Source organism: Antennarius striatus, chromosome 24 (genome assembly GCF_040054535.1).
Source record: "Antennarius striatus isolate MH-2024 chromosome 24, ASM4005453v1, whole genome shotgun sequence".
Classification (NCBI taxonomy): domain Eukaryota; kingdom Metazoa; phylum Chordata; class Actinopteri; order Lophiiformes; family Antennariidae; genus Antennarius; species Antennarius striatus.
In genome coordinates, this window is record NC_090799.1 from 1,295,712 (window position 1) to 1,317,857 (window position 22,146).

Consider the following 22,146-nt stretch of genomic DNA (forward strand, 5'->3'; position numbering starts at 1 on the left):
TTTAGTTAAGTGGCAGCGCTTTCTAGCACAGAATCTGCTCCAGCCTTCTGCTTAAATTACATGTTAGACACTCCTTGACAAGTGGCATAGTCTGATCTATCTTTAGTGCTGCCCACGGGAGACGTGTTACCCAACTCGATGCGCTCCTCACTCGTTATCAGGCTACAGGAATACGACTGAACAATGTAAGATCGAATTGCTCCAGACACATCAGAAACGAGGCCCGGGCTGCGCTAAAATGTGACTGCGAGCAAATCGACAACGTTTATCCGAGAGGAAACAAAGTGACTGGCAATTTCCCAGTAATTAACTAACTGATACACACACACACACACACACACACACACACACACACACTCAGTGTGTGTCTGGTCATGCACCCTACTGGGAACAAACCGGAGTAGATTGTGTGTGTCTTTGTCACCTGTTTCTGCACACAGCTGCTGCAGCCGAAGCCGTCGGCTCCAAATATAGCACAATGATTTTGTGTCCTTCAAACCTCGGTTAAATAATGACATGAAGCGCTAAGATTTTTCAAGCACAAGAGAAAGAACATGTAATATGTGAAAGGATATTTTAGATTCCAGCGACATTTTTGTCCAAGTGTGGACTTTGAGTTCAAAGAAATCTGTTTTTTCAATTTTCCGGTTCAAATCATAAAAATAGCTTGTTCCATACTTTGTATCTATGGTAACAGTGATGCTAATTAAAAAAAAAAGAATAGAAGACAGATAAAAGCCTAGATGATGTATTTTTTGACCGTGACTCCCCCTGAGTCTGGTCTTAGTGATGCATTCAGGTTGATGTGAGGTATTCAGGGGGCTTTGACAGCATGGTCTGTGCTGCAAGTCGACCACATGCTACCCCGGGAGCTGAATCATGGTGGCGTACCCCCCAAGCCCGAGCAGCCAGTTGCTTCCTTCAGTCTGCGGCAGCAGCTGCTCCGGCCCGGGCCTGCGCCGTGACTCCACCGGAGCTCAGGGTCTATATTTAGACTCTGGTGGGATTGAATTGCAGGGTCTTCACCCTGGGAACCCTTCACCGCCCTGCCTTTTCCACCCAGGAGCTACAGCACAAAGGACCTGTGGCCACCGTCTTGTCTTTCCCCCCCTTTTTGGACTCACCATGGATCCCAACGCCATCAAGGAGGAACTGCGTCTTTTCCAGAGCACCCTCCTCCAGGACGGGCTGAAGGAGCTGCTGAACGAGAACAAGTTTGTGGACTGCAACCTGAAGGTAGGCGACCGCAGCTTCCCCTGCCATCGCCTCATCATGGCCGCCTGCAGCCCCTACTTCAGGGAGATCTTCTTCACTGAGGACGGGAAGGAAGTGGAGAACACAAAGGAGGTGGTCCTGGAGGATGTCAACCCCTCCATCTTGGGGATGATCATCCAGTATCTCTATTCCGCCGACATTGACCTCACCGATGACAATGTTCAGGATATTATCGCCATAGCCAACAGATTCCAGATCCCGTCTGTCTTCACCGTCTGTGTCAACTACCTTCAGAAGAAGTTGTCCCTGAGCAACTGCATGGCCATCTTCAGGATGGGGCTGGTGCTCAACTGCCCTAGGCTGGCCGTGGCTGCACGCAACTACATCGCCGACCGCTTTGAGCTCCTCTACAAAGACGAGGAGTTCCAGAAGCTCGCCGCCCACGAGTTGTTCGCCATCATCGGCGGAGACTCGCTGAACGTGGAGAAAGAGGAGCTGGTGTTCGAGGCGGTCATGGCCTGGGCCCGTCACGACAAGGAGCGCGTGAAGGTCCTGAAGGACGCCTTCCACTGCATTCGCTTCCGCCTGCTCCCCGAGAAGTACTTCAAAGATAAAGTGGAGACCAATGAGATGATCAAGGCCGACCCGGAGCTCCAGAAGACGATCCAGGTCATCAGGGACGCCTTCAAAGGGAAGCTTCCAGATAAACCCAAGAAGAAAGAAGGGCAGGAGGGGGAAGGTGAGGAGGAGGACAGCCCATTCCCCGGCTTCCTGAACGACAACCGCAGGGTCGGCATGTACACGCGCGAGTTCATCCTGATGATCAACGACACGGCGGCGGTGGCCTATGACGTGGTCGAGAACGAGTGCTTCCTAGCGGCCATGTCGGAGCAAGTGCCGCGAAATCACGTTAGCCTGGCGTCGCAGAGGAACCAGCTGTACGTCATCGGAGGCCTGTTTGTGGACGAGGACAACAAAGACGTCCCTCTGCAGTGCTACGTCTACCTGGTACATTTTCTTTCACCTGACTTTATTTATTGCCTTAAAGAAACAAAATTATTTCACGACTTTTTGCAAAGTATGTGAGAAAATACACCTCTATCACGTCTTAAGTTCACCAGCTTCGATGAGAAGCTGAAAGCCTGGAACTTGAGGCTTCCTCCTGAGTTTTCACACCCCAATTTACACTTTTAGTGCTTCATTACCTAGCTCAGGTGTGTCGTTTGTGCTTATTCTTCCAGGAAAAACAAATATAAACAAGATTAAACAACTTTAACACATTAGCAAGTTTATGTTGCAGCTGGTTGATGAATTTTTGTTTAAATCTTGATGTATTTTTCCCAGTTTTCATGCTAATTAGCCTAAAATCCACAAGTTCACAGATATGTTGTCTAAGTTTTGGTGGGAGAATAAATTAAGATATTATAATAATTAATATTTAAAGTTTTAAATGATTTCTATCTATTCTTGTGCTTCATTTTCATGCCAAATCAGAGAAGTAGCCCTTAGCATTAGCTTTTTAATCCACAACAACAGGAAGACAGTTTTTCCATGACCAGCTGATGGATTATGTTTTCTCCGTTGCCCATTAGGTCTGAGTGACACAAACACTGAAGGACGTTTTACATCATAATCAATATTTGGATGCCAAACAGCGTGATGATTCACTCCCGTTTTTACGAGGAGATAAAAATGCTGGGCTAATGGGTGCTTCGAGGGTGATTTCTCCTCTTCTGTGTTTTAATGCTCCTCGCAGTTGGATCCTCTTACATCCAGCTGGGTCGCCCTGCCGCCCATGCCCTCTCCAAGATGCCTCTTCAACATTGGGGAGAGCGACGGCCTGCTGTTCGCCGTGGCTGGTAAAGACCTCCAGACCAACGAGTCGCTGGACACTGTGATGTGCTACGATGTCGAGTGAGTGATGTCTTTACGCTTCTCTTTGTCATGATTCTAACAGAATACTCAGGAAATTTAACAAACTGCTTCCTGAATCCACAGGAAGATGAAGTGGAGCGAGACCAAAAAGCTTCCCCTGAAGATCCACGGACACTCTGTCGTCTCCCACAAAGGTCTGGTCTACTGCATCGGAGGAAAAACAGATGACAAGTGAGTAAAGGAGTGTGTGTGTGTGTGTGTGACCTCACAGCGTGATCCGTCCATCATCCTGCCAGACACACACACAGCGATTACACCCTGCGCCGTCTGATCTGACAGTAATGGACTCCACGTCCCACCTTGAATGATGTAGTCATAGTAAAACCTTTCTTTTTATTTTCTCTCTCTGTGTTTACAAGGACAAGAGAGCGTTGTCTCATAGGATGCTAAACAATCGGATGCTTGTGTCGCGTTCGGTGTGAAGGTGTGAAAGCCTCGACCGCGGTTCTAAAGCATGCAATTAATAATCGAGACGAAGAAGCACAAGGCCGAACAACTGAAAATTAAGCCCTAAAAACATAAAATAAAGGGAAGCAAACATATAAGGAAGGGAAACAATCATATCAAGGTTGTTCAGCTCGTCTTCATCGGTCTAAAAATAATCGCTAACTATCCCGCCGCTGCTCCTCTTTTCATCTTTAAAGCAAAGCCCTCAACAAGATGTTTTCCTACAACCACAAGCAGTCGGAGTGGAGGGAGCTGGCGGCCATGAAGACGCCCCGCTCCATGTTCGGCGCCGTCGTCCACAGCGGGAGGATCGTGGTGGCCGGCGGCGTCAATGAGGAAGGCCTCACCGCCACGTGTGAAGCGTACGACTTCACAACGAACAAGTAAGATGTTGTTTTTGTTGCTTCGACTTGATGAAATACGTGAGAATTTTCTTCCTCCCCTTTGACCCGGGTCCTGGTTGCTCCTCCTCAGGTGGGAGCCCTTCACGGAGTTCCCCCAGGAGAGGAGCTCCGTCAACCTGTTGAACAGCGGCGGCTCGCTCTACGCCGTGGGCGGCTTCGCCATGGTGCAGATGGAGAACAAGGAGGTGTCTCCTACAGAGGTCACCGACGTCTGGCAGTGAGTCCTCATCATCATTTGCATCTTCGTTAGTCCTGTTGTGTTCGCTCTGACCTCCTCCTCCTCCTCGTCGGCTCCTCCTGTCTCCTCAGGTACGAGGACGATAAGAAGCAGTGGGGCGGGATGCTGAGGGAGATGCGCTACGCCGCCGGCTCCTCCTGCGTCTCCATGCGCCTCAACGCCGCCAGGATGCCCAAACTCTAGACAGAACCATCGTTCTTTCTTTACCACATAAAAAAACAACACCAAAGGCCACACTCCTATTTCTGCGCGTCAGGTTGACCTTTGACATTAATTTACAGTCTGTTCTCCATCCACCGCCTCTTCAAAGACTCCGAAAACAAGCGCCACATTTAGGAAGATCTTTAAAGCTCTGTTTCCATCATTTATAGCGACTCTTTTGTAAAATAAACATTTGTAAACTGCTCCTTTTTTTACCACGTTTGATTTCCTGTGATGTTCAAACAAAAAAAGCGGCGCCGCGCCGATCGCGTCGACGCGTCCGGGGACAGCCGAGGGAGTAAACATCTATATATGCAGATTCTTTGTTCTTTCAGGTAAACAAGGAAGTGGCGCCGGTGGAGGCGGAGTCTTGACATTTAATGGTAATGATCTTCAAACAGGTGAGTTTATGTCAACATGAAGGAGGGTGAACAAGGTCGAGAAATGGGAACGCAAACGCGAGTGAAGCGCTTTAACCTCACTGGTTTACCTTCATTCTGCTTTTAAAGATGAAACCTGTGATTAATTTAGCTTACAATCAATCATTAGTGTGAGAATCTAGTATTTTATAGAATATTTATGCTGGAACTTTGATGCTTCAAGTGTAACACTGTCAAAGGTGTCAGATGGATGACAGAAATTCATATGGGAAGACTAAATTAAGTTTAAGCTGAAATATCAATAGGAATCCAAAACAATACGGCTGAAAGAAGACGGCAATTAAAGTTCTGAGGGAAACCAAAGTTGAATATCTGCCATGAAAAAGATCTGAGGCAGAATTTATAGCCTTTTTATGATCAATCTTATTTTTCCACAGTGAATACTTTCTCCAAATTGAGAGCGATAGAAAGGAGCTGCAAGATGTCTACAGAAAATGTCTTAATTCAAGATCATCGGTCAGAACATCGACTTTGTGGTCTAAATTTTTTTTAGATTGAGTCAAAAAACTACTTTTAAAGTATGATGACTTGATTATCCCTGGTGGAATTCGCAGATATTTTGCACAAATATTGATTCAAATTGTCTCCAGCAGCAGCTTGAAAAACACCTCTTAACTGGAAGACAATCCAGCACGGGCCTTCATTACCCGCATTCTTCCTTAAGCTTTAATCAGAAACCAAGATTTGTGTCTGTGCCAAATTTAGCTGAGCAGTTCACACGGAGGTAATCACATGCCTGCTTGAAGAGCTAACAAAGACCTCGATAGAAACTCGCCTGAACAAAAGAAAGTCCTCTGGAGGATGTAATTCATCATAAAACAACCAACGTGCCGCCTCGTCTTTTTCTCTGCATCACCTGAAACCTGATCCGGGTAAATAAATCCACACGGGGCTTTATCAGCTCCAGCGTGACACCAGGAAGTTGGTGCACATGGCTGAAGGTGGAGCTCACAACAGCGGGCACCGGATCAAAAAAAAAATACGCCGGAGTCGTCCTCAGGAGGGGGTGACGGAAGACTTGAAGGGGAGAGGAGAGAGTAGGAGGAATGAATGAGGAGGCGCCGGTGAGGACACAGTGACTAAAAGTGAGTAAAAATACACTTTTGTTTCTACGTGCATTTAAGACTATTTCAGATGGAGGTTGTGTTTTTCCACCAAACTGGCAGTTGGAGATCTGGGATCGCTTGAATGACTCCTCACATCCATAATGAGAGCAGATTGCTCTGACAGCCTTACAGCGAGCTGACATACAGCCAGGATGCTGTAGGTGCTGTCATATCCAGACTGTCGACGGGGGGAGAGGAGTTTGTTCTTGGTTTAATTGTTCCTTCCTCACTCTGCTCGCCTCCTCTTCCTCCATCTCTCTCTCCATCCTTCCCTCCAGCTGTAATTGCCGATGGCATTGATATGACAGCTGAGGGGAACGAGAGCGATGATTCGCTCGCAGCTCGCTTTAATTAGGAATAAAGAGGAGATGGACTAATCGTTCAAGATTGAGAACATCAAGACAGACAAGCCCCTGCGCTTGTTAAGCAGGTTTGAAAGAGCGCGCTAATCAATAATTGTACATCTGATAATGATTCAGATGATGTGACAGGCGTCAGTCGCCTCGGAGTTATAAATAATAGAACTGTTGCGTCTCTTTCCTTCACGTTTTCCATCTTGGATGTTTGGTTTACGTTCGACTTCCTGCTCTCTTCGGATGGAGCGAATCTTCTCCCGTCTTTTTGAAATCACACATTTTTCTTGGGTTTGTTTGTTTGTGTGTCTTCTCCCTTTTAAACATATATAACTAATAAACCTCTTATTGTTTCGTCTTACTTATCAAACGCTAAAAACTGAGGTCATGACCTCCGTTTCTTAAAGTGATTGTCGCACCCGACAGGCCTCCATCATGGCCAGCATCCTCTACTATGGAGAATACCACAACTGCACCGACGTGGACCAGCTGGTGAAGCGCTACTACCTCCCCGTCTCCTACGGCGTCATCTTCATCGTGGGGTTGCTGGGCAACGCCACCTCCATCGTGATCTACGCCACCAAGATGCGCCCCTGGAGGAGCAGCAGCATCATCATGGTCAACCTGGCGGCGACCGACCTCCTGTACGTCCTCAGTATGCCCTTCCTGGTCCACTACTACGCCAACGGCGACTCGTGGACGCTGGGCGACTTCATGTGCCGCTTCGTGCGCTTCGGCTTCCACTTCAACCTGTATGGGAGCATCCTCTTCCTCACCTGCCTCGCCGTTTTCCGCTATGTGGTGGTGATCAAGCCGCTGCTGGCGGCGCAGGTGCAGCAGAAGATTTGGGGTATGGCGGCGTGCGGCGCCGTCTGGATCATCGCCGCCGCCAAAATCACACCTATGCTGACGATGATTTCCTTAAACGTCCACAACAACAAGACCTACTGCCTGGACTTCGCCAGCACCGTCGACGTGGACGACGTGCGTTACTACGGCTGGATCCTCACCGCCCTGGGCTTCCTGCTCCCCCTAGTGGTGGTGTTCATGTGTTACATGGGCGTGGTCAAACACCTGTCGAGGGGGCCGCACACCTCCAGCCCCTACCGGATGCGGGCGCGATACGTCACCATGGTGATCCTGGTGGTGTTCGTGCTCTGCTTCCTGCCCTATCACGTCCTGCGGATCATCCGGATCGAAACCCGCAGGACGACGGCGACGTCGTGCATGACGGAGCGCCTCGTCCACGCCGCCTACATTATCTCCAGGCCTCTGGCGGGGCTTAACACGTTTGGTAACCTGGCGTTGTACACGCTGTCGGGCGACAGGTTCAGGAGGGCCTTCCTCAGCACCTTTTACCGCAAATACCGGTGGAGGAAGTCCAGGTCGCTGCTGCATCTGGCCGTCATCAGCAAGGCGGGCAGCGACACGCCTCCCGCGTGATGGACGGACAGCGTTCTTTTATGACACCGTGAAGCTGCCTGACAGCTGTGTTTGATCACTGCAGCAAGTTTGGGAACACAACTCCTCAAATGTCAATAAATGACCAACGCTTAAGCTGTAAGATTTGCATATCAGGCCCCGCCCTCATCCTGACCTTTCGTGTCCAGCTGGAAATCACGAGTTTGATGGATCTGACCAACATCGTAAGGGATTCTTTTGTTTGCCGCCATGGAAACCGCCTTCATGATGGATGGTGGTTATAATCCTGGTGGTGGGGGTGAGGATGGGATGGGGGGGTTCATATATATCATCTCATCTCTGTTTCACTGCTTTAAAAAATCTATCTGTGCCATTAAAATGATTGATCGATTGATTATTAATGATTAAATGGTGATTAAACTTCCAGCTGAGCCTCAGGATCGGATTCTGGCCAAAGGTGAGACTCCACTTTCATCATCACCGCCGTGAAGATCCGACTTTTACCTATATTGATTATCAAGATCTGATTGACACGCTGATCAGGTTACCTTGTACGCAACCAAGATGTCACCTTGTTGTCGAGAATCGTCTCGTTTGAGATCTGAACCCACGGCTGTTTGGTGACCAGAAAGTTTTTAAAGTTAATAAACCGAAATAAATCGCAAATGATGTAAAAGCGTTCCATTCCGAAAGCTTTCGGAGTCCGACGAGACTTTGTGGATGCAGCCGACCTGAAGACGATGATCTATCGGTAATTTTTCTTCCTGGGAGAGGTGACTCTTTCTGAATTTACATTTTATCATTTAACACTTTTTTTTTTTTTTGCGTTTCCATCACCAAGGCTAGCTGCATTTATCTCCCCAACAGTGTGATAAAATGATTTTACAGCCCAACAACACCTCCTGCAGCCACTGATCTGTGAAAGAGGCTGGTATCTAAGCACTCAGCTGAGCTCTGCTGCAGATGCATTCACCTTCCTGTGCGCTAACAAGGCGAAGCAAAAACACATTCCTCCTTTTAAAGAACCACCGGCCTGGAATCCGATCTCGGAGAAACGTGCAAAAACTAGTGTGGAACTCTTGAGAAAACCTCATTTATATTCACCGAACCTCCCGGAACTGATTCTTCCTGTCAACGGAGAGAAATCCTGCGTAGATAAAGACGCATGGACATTATTTGTCTATGATTGTCTGCAAACTGCTTCTTCCTGGATACCATATGCTTCCAGGCTGCACCGCCCAGCTGTGCACCTCAGTTGACATCACAATTAGCGACTGGTGTCAAGTAGTTGTAAATTTGGAATTAGTCTTACATCTTGAGGTGGCTGCCAGATTTTCACGCATTTGTAAAAGCCTGGGATCGTTATCACGAGTTTACGTAACGCTCATCAAGTAGAATGGAGGCTGCATCCGACATCCAAATGCGGACATCCCATCATAGTCGTTCCCTCCTCACGACCAAAATGCGTGCGCAGGAAGTGATTACTTAAGCCGCTGCGTATCAAAATAAAACAGTTTTTCTGCAGAAATGTGTGGAAATTTTGAGCAAAAAGCTGCTTGTTTGTCAGATTTTTTAGGAGGAGAGAGCGTTCTCAGCCAGACGTCAGGTTTCTTCTCTTTTTCTGCTGCGCCAGCGTCATGGGCGATTGAACTTTAAATGATCAATTTGGAAGCCGAGGGCCCGTGATCAATGAGCTAATGGTGGAAATACCAATGTTCTCTCTTTGTGATGTAAGAGCGCTGAAAGTGGCTCTGACAGCTTGTCTTTCAGGCCTGCAGCTCGAGGAAAAAGGAAAAAAAAAAAATCCTCATCAGTGTCGGTACATGTGGAAGAAGAAGTTGGCGAGAAATAGCTGTGAAAAAGGTGCGAGGCAGAACACGTTTATGCACACAAGTCCATCAGGGACAAATTTACATCACTGGATGCTGCATGTTTTTATTGAACACATTTCCTGCAAGAACATTGCCTTGATTGTTTCTGTATATTGCAGCCTAATCAGTCAGAAAAAAAATAAAACACACACACACACACACACACCGCAGACTATTTCAAAGTTTGTGCTTTGAAAATTCTTATGAAGCCGAACACCACAGAGTAACTACAAGATTTTCACGTATCCACACGGCGCTAGATAACAAACGTGACACACAGGATCTTTCCCGTCGTTTATCGCCTTTAGAAATAAATTAGGGGTTTTTTTTTCCACTTCTACTGATTACGAGAGAAATTTTTTTAAGTGAACGTCTTTCATCCAAAGCAGCCGCTAAAGAATAAATAAATAGAGTCACGACGGCGGCGCTGAAAAACAGCCATTAATAAAAACATAGAAAATGTTTATGTTGCCACGACGATTACATCCATCATAAGTATTAAGACGCCGTTCGGTGCTCGCGAGGCGATGACAGCGGGAGTTTTTTTGGCAGATTCACAGCGGGGGGGCGGGGGTTGGGGGGTGAAGCGTGACGAATCGATCAGCGATCAGGTGGCGTTTGAGGCTCCTCACCATCGCACCACCTGGCTGCTGTAGTCCTCTGTAGTGGCCGCCTCCTCCTCCAGCGCCTCCTCCTCTTCGTCGCCCCCCCCCAGCCTGAGCAGCTGAGCCAAGTAGGTCCTGTGCAGCCGCTGCCGCCTCTCCTGCCACCTCCTCAGCCGCTCCTGCTGATGCTGCTTCTGCCGGCTGTACTGGTAGCGGCGCAGGAACAGCTCCTTGGCGTACTCGTACAGCTCCACGTCGAGGGCGTTCAGCCCCTCGATGCGCCACCGCACCTTCTCACTGATGCCCACGCTGGCGGCGCGCGTGCTGTTGATCTGGGTGAAGGCCCGGATGAAGCGCAGGCCGAACGTCCGCTCGAACAGGAACTGCGTCTTCCGCTGGAACTCCGTCAGGCCGAAGAACGCCATGTTGCGCAGGTTGGCTTTAGCGCTGGCGAGCAGCACGTGGCCGCGATCCAAGTCGCTGATGGTGGACGCGTTGTAGCACCCCACCAGGCTGAGGTCGGCCAGCATGCGCACCTGCCGGTTGTTGGCCAGGTTGGAAGGGCAGGTCATGAAGTCGGCCAGGGGCACGCCGGTCCAGTCCTCGCCGCTGTAGCAGGCGGGGAGCTCGTCCTGGGTGGGGGGGCGGCCGTCGCACATGTGGAGGGCGGTTTTCCAGGTGGCGCCTCGCTGCACGTGTTTCCACTCGCTGAGGTAGCGTGACACGGGGTCACGCAGCATCGTGATGTAGTAGAAGTTCCTGCAGGGGAAGACACACGTTGGCGAGTTAGCTCACACATTAGCCCACACGTTAGCTCACACGTTAGCTCACACGTTAGCTCACAAGCTAGCTCACAAAGGTGTTCTGAAGTTCACATAATTTTCATTTTTTTAGAGTAAATTCCACCATTTTTAATCAACTGTTGGTTTTTTTTATTATTACTTTTCCTCCTGAAACTGCATTTCCTGTCAGCGGCGCGCTCTCAGTTTAGTCCTGGACGATGTCAGACCAGCAGGTAACCATCTTTTCATTTCTCCATTTGTTGTTATCATATTTATATTTGTGTTCCTATAGATAATGTGAATTTTATTGCCTCCAAACAGCCTCTGCGTGGCCACGACGCTCGCGTGTGCCCAAACCACCACGAGCCACATTATCAACGCGGCGAACCAGGATGAAACTATACATCAAATTTCTCATATCCTGCTGCAGATGAAAAAAAAGGAATATGAATGAGAAAAAAATATCACAGCACCGAAAGATTTCAATAAAAACATCGAGCACGTCTGGGAGTGTTAGAGAATAATGAGAGAAAGTGTGATGCAAACCAGGCATATTTTATATCTAATATCCTTCTGATGTGAAGTGATTTTTGTTTTTGTCGCATCAATTTGCTCCCGCCTCCTCCTAATGAGTATTTTTTTCCACCTGCAGCACCTTTCATATGTCTGCATCGCTCTGATCTGCCACAAAAAAAGAAAAAAAAATTGCTGTAACCCCGCTTTTAACCGACGAACGCGGCTCTCCATTCTTATCTTTCCAAGTTCAGAGATGACCGGCGCAAAAAAAACGAAAAAAAATCTGAGGTGACCGGAGGAGTCAGCGCCGAGGGAGAATTCCAGCCATTTTTTTTCAACAAGCTTTCAAAAGTAAGACGGCGGAGATAAAAAAGCGAGATTGAAAATTGTTCATCTTGTGTGCAAAAGATCACGGCGGCCTTCCAGTGTCAGAGAGAGAAGCCAAACAGAAAGCTGAACATTTCATTTCTTTCATTCCTCAGGGCTGCAGTTTACCGTCTGTGAGATTTCATTCAACGGCCAAAATAAAGAATTCACATTCAAGGACGCGCCCATGCTGCTTTGGTAAATTTGCTTTTAAACCCATTACAAGAGTGAGTTCCTCGATACGCGATGCATTCTTTACAACTTGTTGGTGCTTTATATCTTCCCCTGCAGGTGTATAACAGTGTTTTCATTTGATTTACCCCCCCTCCGCCCCGTGCCAGCGATTCTCTCCAGACCTGGTTTGGCGAGGAAGATCACAGGCCGCCGTGATGATGCTGGATGGCGTCCCAAAAAAAAATCCCATCCCCTACGGTTTATATGTTTGTTTGTGTGTGGAGGAGACACACACACACACACCGAGTAACTGAGAGTGTGTGATTGGGTAAGGAGTGCCAAAACACACGCTGGAATATTTCACCTGGGCAAATAATTCATCTGAAGTATTTTTTTCTTTATCGATAAACCCTCCACCGTTTTATGAACGCTCCTTCTCCTGCAGCTAATTATTAACTATTTTAATTTAAAAAAAGGAACAACTCAGCTAAAATCACCTCTTGAAATCAGTTAACAGTAAGTATTTAAACTGATGTAGCGTGATTTAAACATTTAATATGGAAAAAGATCATTACTCCTCACAGCTAGTGGCACTAACGCACACATTAGCAGTAAAAGTTGGCAAGTTTACGGCAAACAAACGATGCATTTAATCAAGTATTCCGGTTTGAACTCCAAAATGCTAAGCTCGCAGTTTCACGCATAATGGAATTTGGATTTATGGTCCCTAAAACAAAGCTGGAAGCGTCGGCGGAGTCAAAGGCAGAAGAACGAGAGACGTGACCTCTGACCCTAATGCGACCAAAATAATCAGTTGTCATATTTACACTCATTAAATTTGATTTATAGAAGAACTAACATGATAAGTATCACTAAAGAGATGAAAGCTTAACACTCAGCGAGGACATGCAGTTCCCTCCCTCTCCAGCAGTAGTCACCAGTGAGTTGCCACCGTTCCACAGGCCTCACATCGACCCGTCTGCTGACACTGCATTCATTTCTTCAATGCATAACTAGTGGATGTCACGGAATGAAGCTGAGAGACCCCCCAAAATGTCCCCGTTTTGGATTTACGTCCTCATTTGTGAGTGATTTCAAGTAGAAACACACACATTCTGGTAAAAGGCATTAATCTCCATCTTCACGCTGATCCCCGGGTTCCTCCTCTCCGCTGTGCATTAGATGTAAACACTGCAGCTCTTACAATAAGTGCATCTGCGCTGCTGTAATTCTTCTTCACGTTCACCGCTAAACTGAAGAAAATTGATCAATTGAGAACGGAGTTACGTTCCTGCTCGGCCAAACAGGCCTTAAAAGGTCCACAATTGAACACTTATTGGCTGACGGCAGATATCAATCAGCTGTGACATATCCTTAAGTGAGTGCTGTGATGATATCACCCACAGACACACACACCACCCAGAGATAATGGCCGTGCACAGCGGAGTGGAGGCTAAGTGAATTACTCTAGCATCTACCGCCGGCTTGAATGGATGGATGGATGGACACATGTCGGCCCGGGCTCGACTTCCTGGAAAAGAAGCTGTCTTTTCCTCCCGCTGCATCTATCAGACAGCCGGATCGATAAACGTCCACCGACCCCACCTCTCTGTATCTGTGCTTTCATCCTGACCTATTGACAAAACAAAAACGGCAAATGTCAGACTTCTCCTCTTCGTCCCATGAAGGACAGCGGCGGGAACGGATTAGGAAGGTCGGGAATAATTACTCAGTTTTGGAGAACAGCGAGGGCGTTCTCACGCCGGGTCACTTTAAAGACCTGCATTCACCCCAAAACACCAGAAAACAACCGTAATAGTTGTTTTTGCACTTTGAAGGCAGACATCAACGGGAAAACACAACCCTGACTTGTTATGTGTGACCTTTAAAGGTCGACTGGACCTGACGTGTCAGCAAAAAAAAAAACGTGGCTGAAACGGAGCGACGGTTGGGTTTGTTCGGTTATCTGTGATTCCGTCTGCCTCCGTTTAGCTCACAGGTTAATTCTTACAGCTTCTTCCAATGCTCATCGAGTGAAAGCTATTAGCTGAAACATGCTAAAAGGAGCTAAAACGCCCTCCAGCTAAAAAAGAGAGTCGGACGATAAAAATCTGTCTGTTTGGAAACCGAATCTGTAAAAATAAGAATATTGATTGCGGCAGATTCAAACCATCTGGATTCTGCTTCGCTTTCTGGAGCTGAAACGGCATCAATCTGTCTTCATTCCACGCTGGTCGGTGCTGGTGCTTGAAAAGACTTGAACTGAACAAATAGTGCACACACACACACACATGTGTGTGTGATGTTGTGCTTGTTGCTGCAAAAAAAAAGCTCCAGTTAAATCATTTCGTCCCATTTCGCCGCCGATCAATCCCAGGCCTCGTTCAAGCCCTCCCCGCTGGCTGTCGCCTCTCCTGCACAGCAAAACCTGCCAACATTATCGATCTCCCTCCCCCGTCTCCCTTACTCATTGTCTTCCTCTCTCTCTCTCTCTCTCTTGCACTCTTTAAATCACCATCAAAAAGCTGCAGAGGAAACTCGCAGCGAAAGATCGATATGTGCCTTGTTAATTCACTGGCTTCCATCAAGGACACAGTTACCCCATGATAAAAGCCTTGATGGAAACTATTAATGCCACCGAGGAGCGAGCCGGTGCAAAAAACAAAAAAACAAAAACGGTCAACAAACTTCATCTCATCTCCTGGAAACTGAAAACACATCGTGTTGCTTTTAGCCGAAGCCCTTTTCAAAAGAATGTTTCCAGTGTTCCGGCTCGACCCTCGCACGTCAGTGCCGGACGGCTTCAGAACAATTCCATGAAGCAAGTTGGGAGAAAATTAATTTGAAAACAAGCAGGGAACTGAACATCAATTTCACACCGAAGTCGGGGTGTTGATAACGTACGCAGTTGGAGCAAATCCATTTTAAAGGTGTTTATGTGCCCACGAGGGGATTCCAGAACCGCCGCCTTCAAGTGGGAATTACAATCTGACCATAAAATAACCTGCTATTCCTGTCGCCTTTTACTGTCTTTCCACCCAAAAAACCTCTTTTAAACACCTCCAGGGCGATAGTTACAGCTTTTCGAAAAAATTTTGGGGTTTGAGACGTTTGTAAGAGGAGCATGGAATCAAAAAAAAAAAATCCTTCCTCTTGTTTTTATGTCATTATATTCATGTGGTTTCAGATCGGCTTCTGTAGCAGCTCAGACATTTTGAACTGTTGATTCAGCAAAAGAATTTGTTTAATGAATGAATAAAGCAGGGGAAATATGTCATGTAATGAGGTTGTAATAGAAAACGCCAGTCCAAAATGAAACTAAATCGCCTCTGAAATTGTCAAATTTGCAAGATAAAAAGAACGCTGAATTTGTTGGAGGCGTAAAATATTTATTAGAGGCAGAAATAAAAAAAAAATAAAAAAGATGAGACAGCAATTAGTGAAGGAGCGAGGAAGCAGCCGCCCGTCTGACGGGGTGGAGATGCTCGGCTGATGAGTCCCTTCATCATCCTCCAGCCAGGAGGTCAAGTGGGATCCATTTCAACTCATCTGGTTCCCACTCCTGTACCGATTTAATCTCCAGCTGCCAATTAAAGGCAACAGGATCCCCGAGCCCATCTGCACGCAGCGGCGCTCGCCATCCGCCAATCAAACACGCTCGTAAACGACGATGACGAGGTTCTCCTTCTCCTCCGGCGGCGCCCTAACGTAGGGAAGTGCTACCACAAGCGAGGAGACTGTTCCAGGGTTCAAGAAATCTTTTTTTTTGCATCAATTAAATTCCCCTGCGAGGAAACGCATCCGGCTGTTTTAATTAAAATGCGCCTCAGCTTGATTTTTGTTGTTTCGGGGCTTCAAACGCGCCCGCAGCGGGCGTAGCGTGGAGGCTAACGACGACCTGCCGTGTACTGCTTTAGCGCCTTAGACTTAACCTTTGCTTGACATCTTAATCTGTGCATGAAGCGGATAAATGGGGTGGTGTGTGCGCCTCGAAAGGTCACATCCGCCCACACAAACTGCTGACACCTTTCTGAAAAGATTCGCATGTAAGCAATTATTACATTTAAGGTATTCCAGTTAAGGTACAGCTCTGATCAGACGTATCTGATCTATCAGCTGATGCTTCTCCTTCTTCTCACAAAAAAAAATCTCTCTTTGCTAATGTTCTCCAGACAGTGAATAATATGGTTCCTGGACGTCTGGATTAACCCGACCCCATTCCTCCCCAGTATGACAAAACCTGTCTTCCTCTGCCCCTAATCCCCCTAAGGAGTGTAGAGATTATCGCCATCCTCTGAATATCTCGCATTTCTTGCCAGAACACAAGACGGTGCAGCGCCGCGAGAGACGATTGACTTCAAGGAAACTTTGAGTGTTCGTTTCTTTAGTTACCTCATAATTAATCAATGGCATCCTAAAACACTTCTTCTTTTGACGATTGCTTTCAAACGTTGCCATACGCGCTCGGTCGGGGCCGCGTGTTTCGGATCGCCAATGTCACACCTCCTATAAATGACGTAAATTCCCATATGCTGATTCATGCTAACGGCGATATCTTTAATCCAGCCAGACGTCATTGACAAGCTGCCGGGCGACGTTACGCAAGGAAGTGCGAGCGTATCTTATGTCTGCACCTCGTTAGCGAACGCTGGATGTCATCGCCTTGGCGTTGTGTGAGGACAGGAGGTACCGACAAAAAAAAAAATGGAACCACGCCGCCCCGCTTTACCGCACTCCGTCGCACCATCAGGATGAGAAGACCCACACTCGCTCTTCGCCAGAAATAAAACTCTGATGTCAAACGCTGTACATGTACACTTTCACACCCACAACAAGCCATGAATCACAACTTCAGCTCGTTTTCCTAAACCAGCAGTGGAATCGCAAGCGAATGGAATCAAACATGGAGGAACGTCGGCCTCTTCTGCTGAACAAGCTAACTGCTAACGCTCATTCGCAGAATGACATCCGTCACTATTTCACGATTATTAAAGCACAATTTGTTTGCGACAATCGCTTCCATTCACCACTGTGACGACAACTGAGGGAAAGAGAAGTGTCATCTGCATACGTGGATTAGCCTTTAGCACCCTCAACTGCTTTCATGAGCATCTGCGGAGCATTAGATTTGTAAAAATATGTATTTAGCCTAACCTTGCTAATAGAAGCTAGCATCAGCTAACTCCATTGCACTGATAAATGTCTTCTAAAGCCGCAGAATCCAACTTTTTACGGTTTAAATAATCCCTTCAAACGTCCGCTGAATGATTCGTGTCAACAGAAAGTCACATTTTTTGTTTTTTGGGGGTTTTTTTGTTGGACAAACCCCGTTCTTGTCAAGCAGCTTTTACAACGGTGTGCAGTTTCTTTTCAGGAACGTACATCTCAGTCTGAAATCTCTCTCTTCTTTTGAAGCTAAATTCGCCGTAACTGCAGGAGGGAGATTAATGTCATGACATGTCACCAGATGTTTCCCAGTCGAACGTGATTTAGCGGGAGAAAGTCTCACTCTTCATTTTGAACAATGCATCTTTTTTTCACCCCTATTAGGTTCCTGCATATTTTGAATGAGCCATGCTAATTAGCCTCCATTCTTTTGCTCTAATGTGAAGTAATGAGGTCAGGAATGAGGTTACACACTCTGACTGCTCAGCGTGACGCCGGCCACCGAGAACGAACAGGACGCCACGGCAACTGAAGCAGGTTGACGTCTGGCCTGACGGTAATCTCCTCGCCCGCTGCGATACGAAGGATTCGAGTCACATGGGGCCAGAAAAGCTCTGCAGGAGGCTACGACTGACGGTTAGCCCAAGAGAAGCTACTGCAACGCAAGAGAGGTGAATAAATAAAGTATCTCTGATAAAGTATCACGCCTTCGCTTTGGTGTTTGAGTGTCGGCGTCCTCGGGGAGGGTTTTGTAGGAATACCTAAACGACTTTTAACGCCTGGTCGGATGCAGCTTTAAGACGGGTGTGGGCGTCATCCGTTCCCATAACGCCGTCCCATCGCTGCGTCTGGCTTGTGTAAGAGACGAGTCATCCTTCAAAATCAACAACGCCGTTATTGAGTTGGATGGCTCTCTGTTTGCAATCCGACTATTTCCAGCGCCCGAAATTGGTTACACCTCACGAAAAAAGATCTCTATGATTACGTCTGAACTTCTAGATGGCGAGCAAAAGCGGGTTGATGAAACAACTTTAACGCGGTTTTAACGTCTAAAGAACGGATGAACCGGGGCTGAAGAAGTGATGCCGCTGCACAACCACCAACGAGAGCATACGCACAAACTCCTCATCGTCTTGTTTCCATCACACGCAATCGACATCGCCCAAAGTGACAGGACAAGAGTCTTTCAGGTCTGATGAAGACACGAGTGCAGAATCAGATCCGTGTCACCTTCATCCTGCACTTTTAATCCGACATGACAAGACCGCCTTTATGTAATTGCGTGTCTACTTGGCACAAATGCATCTTCGAGGCGTGCGGACAGAAAATCAAGCAGGAATTATTGAGGGGAAATGAGAATCCGATGTGACAGATTTGTCGCCGTCGAGCGAGTTATGACTCATTGACTCATCCGGCAAATTTGCAGGTGTAGAACTTCCTCTTTTCCCTCAACGTGCGACAAAACCAGCTACCGGATCCGCGACGTCGCGATCGGCGACGGCAGATTCGCCCTTGAGGAAGACGGCGAATCTGTAAAAGCCGCATTGACCTCTGACCTCCCTCCTATGGGAGAAGCCAAGCACGTTTCACGACGGCGGATCAATGCAGTATCACATTATCCGTGAGCACTTTACAACGCCAGGATGGCATTATATATCAGATGGCGTCTGGCGACAAACCCGTTGAAGCATCCTTCATCTGGCTTAGATTTCTCATGTCTGCAATCAGCCTCGTGCAGCAGAGTCGATGTTAATGAGGGCTGATTTTTCACCCGCTATTATATCGAGCTGACAAGTGTTGATGGAGTGTTGTTGATTCGCTCTCAGCGACGACGCGGCTCCGAGGGGCCTCTTCATAACGATTCCAAACTGTTAGATGAAGTCTGATGGCTGCCACCGAGGACGGCTAATGGATCGGAAGGATTCTTGGAGGGGTTGTCTGTCCTTGTCGGCCTCCCCGCCCCTCTTTAACGCTCCTGGTAACATATGGAGATTTGCTCTCTGAACTGACGGCGAGGTAAATTGGCTTGAACGCCCAGGCGGCACACCTCGGAGAGCCGTGCCCTTCTTAAGTGATTTAGTCCCTTAAGCTCAGGCCTGTCAGGTCTGTAATTAAAGGAAATTGAAACAGACCTTCAGATGAGGAAACGGGCCGGCCCGCTGCCGCCGCCGTGGCGTTTTAGCGTAGCTGTTAACCCTTAAAGCCTACAAGGCCCCTGGGAAAGCCAAAAATAATATTAATAAAACATTCATGCCAATGGCGTTGCCTTCTTGACCACGCCCACCACACGCTATTCTACTTCTTCTTTTTTAATTCGAGGCTCGTAACGTCCACCAATATTATGATCACCTTACATCCCATAATAAAAATTTCCCAGGTGCTTCACCTTTTCTTCTTCTTCTCTTCTGGTGTCAAACCATGTTTAAAGCGACATACCGCCCCCTACAGGTGGAGCACTTTTTACTTCCAAACGAAGCCATGTGACGTCATGTTATCCTCTTTATTATCGTTTCCTGCTCCTTTGATCATTTATGATCCTGTTTTCCTGGTTTATAATACTAATATTAACAATAACGAAACAAAATGTTTCAGGGTTTTTTTTAGAAAGATAGATGATACTCACCCACTTGTCAATTAAATTGATTAATTATGTCAATCAAACTCTGCAGGATTCTTCGGGGACTGTGCTTCCGGAATTCATTGAATACTTATTGATCAATTGTTATTGATTACAACCTCCGTGTTTGCGCGTTAATTGGCTCCATGGAACCAAATGGATTAATGACTGACCCCATAGGGGGGGGGAGGGGGATCGAACCTGAAAAAAGACATTTAAATTAGAGGAAAAACTGAATAAACCTGCATTATTTGACTTTTCCGCGCCTCACCTTTTGCTCTTCGGGGCGCTGCTCTTCTTGTCCCGCTTGTTCATCACGCCGGGCACGCAGCTCGTCAGCTCGGTCCAGTCGGCGTGCAACCCGCAGCTCCAGCCGGTGGAGAAGCGGGAAAAGAGCCACGAATCGGCTCTTCCGGGCCGGTGGCAGGTGCACTTCCTCTGGCCGGGCATGCAGTCGCACGGCCGCTCCAGCTGGATGTTCTTCACCAGGTGCCGGCCGAACGTGGTGCCGCCGGTCTTCTGGATGTGGAGGAACACCATCACGTCCTCCCCGCGGATGTTGAAGTCCACTTGCCGGTCCAGGTCCCGCTCCGTGAAGTTGAATCTGGAGGTGATTTTGGAAGGGAGGTCCTCATCCGCGTCGGGTTCGGTGTAAACCAACTCGAACCGGGATGAGTACCGCTGGAACAGCCCCTTCTCGTCGGTTCGGAAGTAGCAGGTGTTGCTGTCCGCCGGACACACGTACTGGTAGCCGATCATGAGGAAGAGCACCGCCGCGATGGGGATGAAGATGAGTCTGTTGAACTTCTCCTCCATGGTGGGGGGGAACTGTGGATCACGCCGGCGGGACGAACGGAAACGTGATGTCCGAGTGGTTCTGCTCCTCCTGCCCGCGTCTCATCCTGCAGGTTCTCCCCAGGTGTGTGGTGCTCCTGTCCGCGCAGACCTGGAGTTCGAGTCCCGCTATAAAACTCGGTGTCACCCTAAAGACTCATTCGGGCTGTTTCAGAAACATTCGGACATGTTTTTTCTCTTCCGTGGGTCGATCCGGTTCCGGAGGCGTCACTCCGTCCCGTCCGTCAGGCACATCCCCGCTCTAGGAGCGCTCCGGCGCGGCTGTCCTGCCAACTGCTGATCGGCATGCGAGCCAGGAGCTCCAGCGGAAAGACGGCGTAGATTAAAACAACCACTTCCGGTAAGACCTGACAAAGTAAGAGCATCCTTAACTATGATAAACCAGTTATAATTCGACTATTTGAATATATAGAGAATTATAATAATAATAATATGAAGAGCTTTAAATAAGATAGAATAGACATAATTAACAAAATAATTTAAAGTACATGATTCACATATTTGATTCATGTAGAAATAAATAATATTTAAAGTGACAAGTTACCAGTTAATTTAGAACCATTGGGTACTACATTCCCTTTTAAATAACCAGAACGTGCAAACTCGACACAGAAATGGTGCAGGTCGCTTTTTTTTTAACCCGAATCTCCAACCTGTGAGGAGCACATTAATGATTAATTATGATTAATGGCATTTAAAAGCCATTGGTTCGCTAGTAGCTTTATTCTGAAGGACAACAAACCGTATTTCCGGTTGTATCCTCGCTGTCTTGACTCCACACATGCGTCAGTCATCTGTCCCGGCTGAGAGCCGGTGACGCAACCGCATCTTTAATCACACAATTCCAGTGTTCAAGAAGAAAAAGCTCGACTTCCTCCGAAGTGGGGAACATGTTTAGAACTTAAGTTAAAAATTAAAATAAAAAATATGCTAGCATGTGTGATGTTAAGGCCGTGTTTCACCTTGCCACTCCCTTCAGGCATATTTGTGTTTTTACGCAGTGATTTTAAAGTGTCAAACTCAATCCTGTGTTCATTCATTTTAATAATATCTTCAATTCACAACATGATCTGTCTGTTTTACGAGATAAACCTGATTAGAAGGCGCTGATGGTTGAGAGCATCTGTCCAGTGTGCGCGTCTGTGACGTCATTCGCCACGCAGCCCGTCATTCCATCCTCAGGCGAGCGAGAGGCGAGTCGTTTCAGCACCGTGGACAGATTCCAACACGTCAACTCAATAATTGGCATCCGGCGTGAGAGGAAGCCACGTGGACGCGCCCGCGCCGGCGCGCTCTGGTGGATGTGTGTGTTTTTTGCCTGTGCCGTTCCGTCATCATCCCACGTGGAATTGAACAGACGTGACCACGTGATGCCGTGCCGTTGAATTGAGTGTACTATATGGACATCAGTAATGGATTTCATTTAAGCTGCA

General features: G+C 47.5%; 3 protein-coding genes across 3 annotated transcripts; 2 read left to right on the plus strand and 1 right to left on the minus strand.

Moving 5' to 3' along the window:
- The first annotated feature begins 1,039 nt into the window (after positions 1–1,039).
- On the plus strand, positions 1,040–4,645 carry LOC137591184 (kelch-like protein 41b). Its single transcript, XM_068309009.1, has 6 exons — positions 1,040–2,223; positions 2,972–3,129; positions 3,214–3,321; positions 3,795–3,980; positions 4,072–4,218; positions 4,311–4,645. The coding sequence occupies exons 1-6, from the start codon at positions 1,126–1,128 to the stop codon at positions 4,420–4,422; spliced, it is 1,809 nt and encodes a 602-aa protein (XP_068165110.1). The 5' UTR covers positions 1,040–1,125; the 3' UTR covers positions 4,423–4,645.
- A 133-nt stretch (positions 4,646–4,778) lies between these two features.
- LOC137591186 (2-oxoglutarate receptor 1-like) lies at positions 4,779–8,158 on the plus strand. The gene is made up of 2 exons (XM_068309011.1): positions 4,779–5,965; positions 6,766–8,158. The coding sequence occupies exon 2, from the start codon at positions 6,775–6,777 to the stop codon at positions 7,780–7,782; it is 1,008 nt and encodes a 335-aa protein (XP_068165112.1). The 5' UTR covers positions 4,779–5,965; positions 6,766–6,774; the 3' UTR covers positions 7,783–8,158.
- Positions 8,159–9,718: 1,560 nt separating this feature from the next.
- On the minus strand, positions 9,719–20,975 carry LOC137591185 (heparan-sulfate 6-O-sulfotransferase 3-B-like). Its single transcript, XM_068309010.1, has 2 exons — positions 20,130–20,975; positions 9,719–10,996 (listed from the first exon to the last, which is right to left on the minus strand). Exons 1-2 carry the CDS (start codon positions 20,672–20,674, stop codon positions 10,261–10,263), a joined length of 1,281 nt encoding a protein of 426 aa, XP_068165111.1. The 5' UTR covers positions 20,675–20,975; the 3' UTR covers positions 9,719–10,260.
- Positions 20,976–22,146: the final 1,171 nt, after the last annotated feature.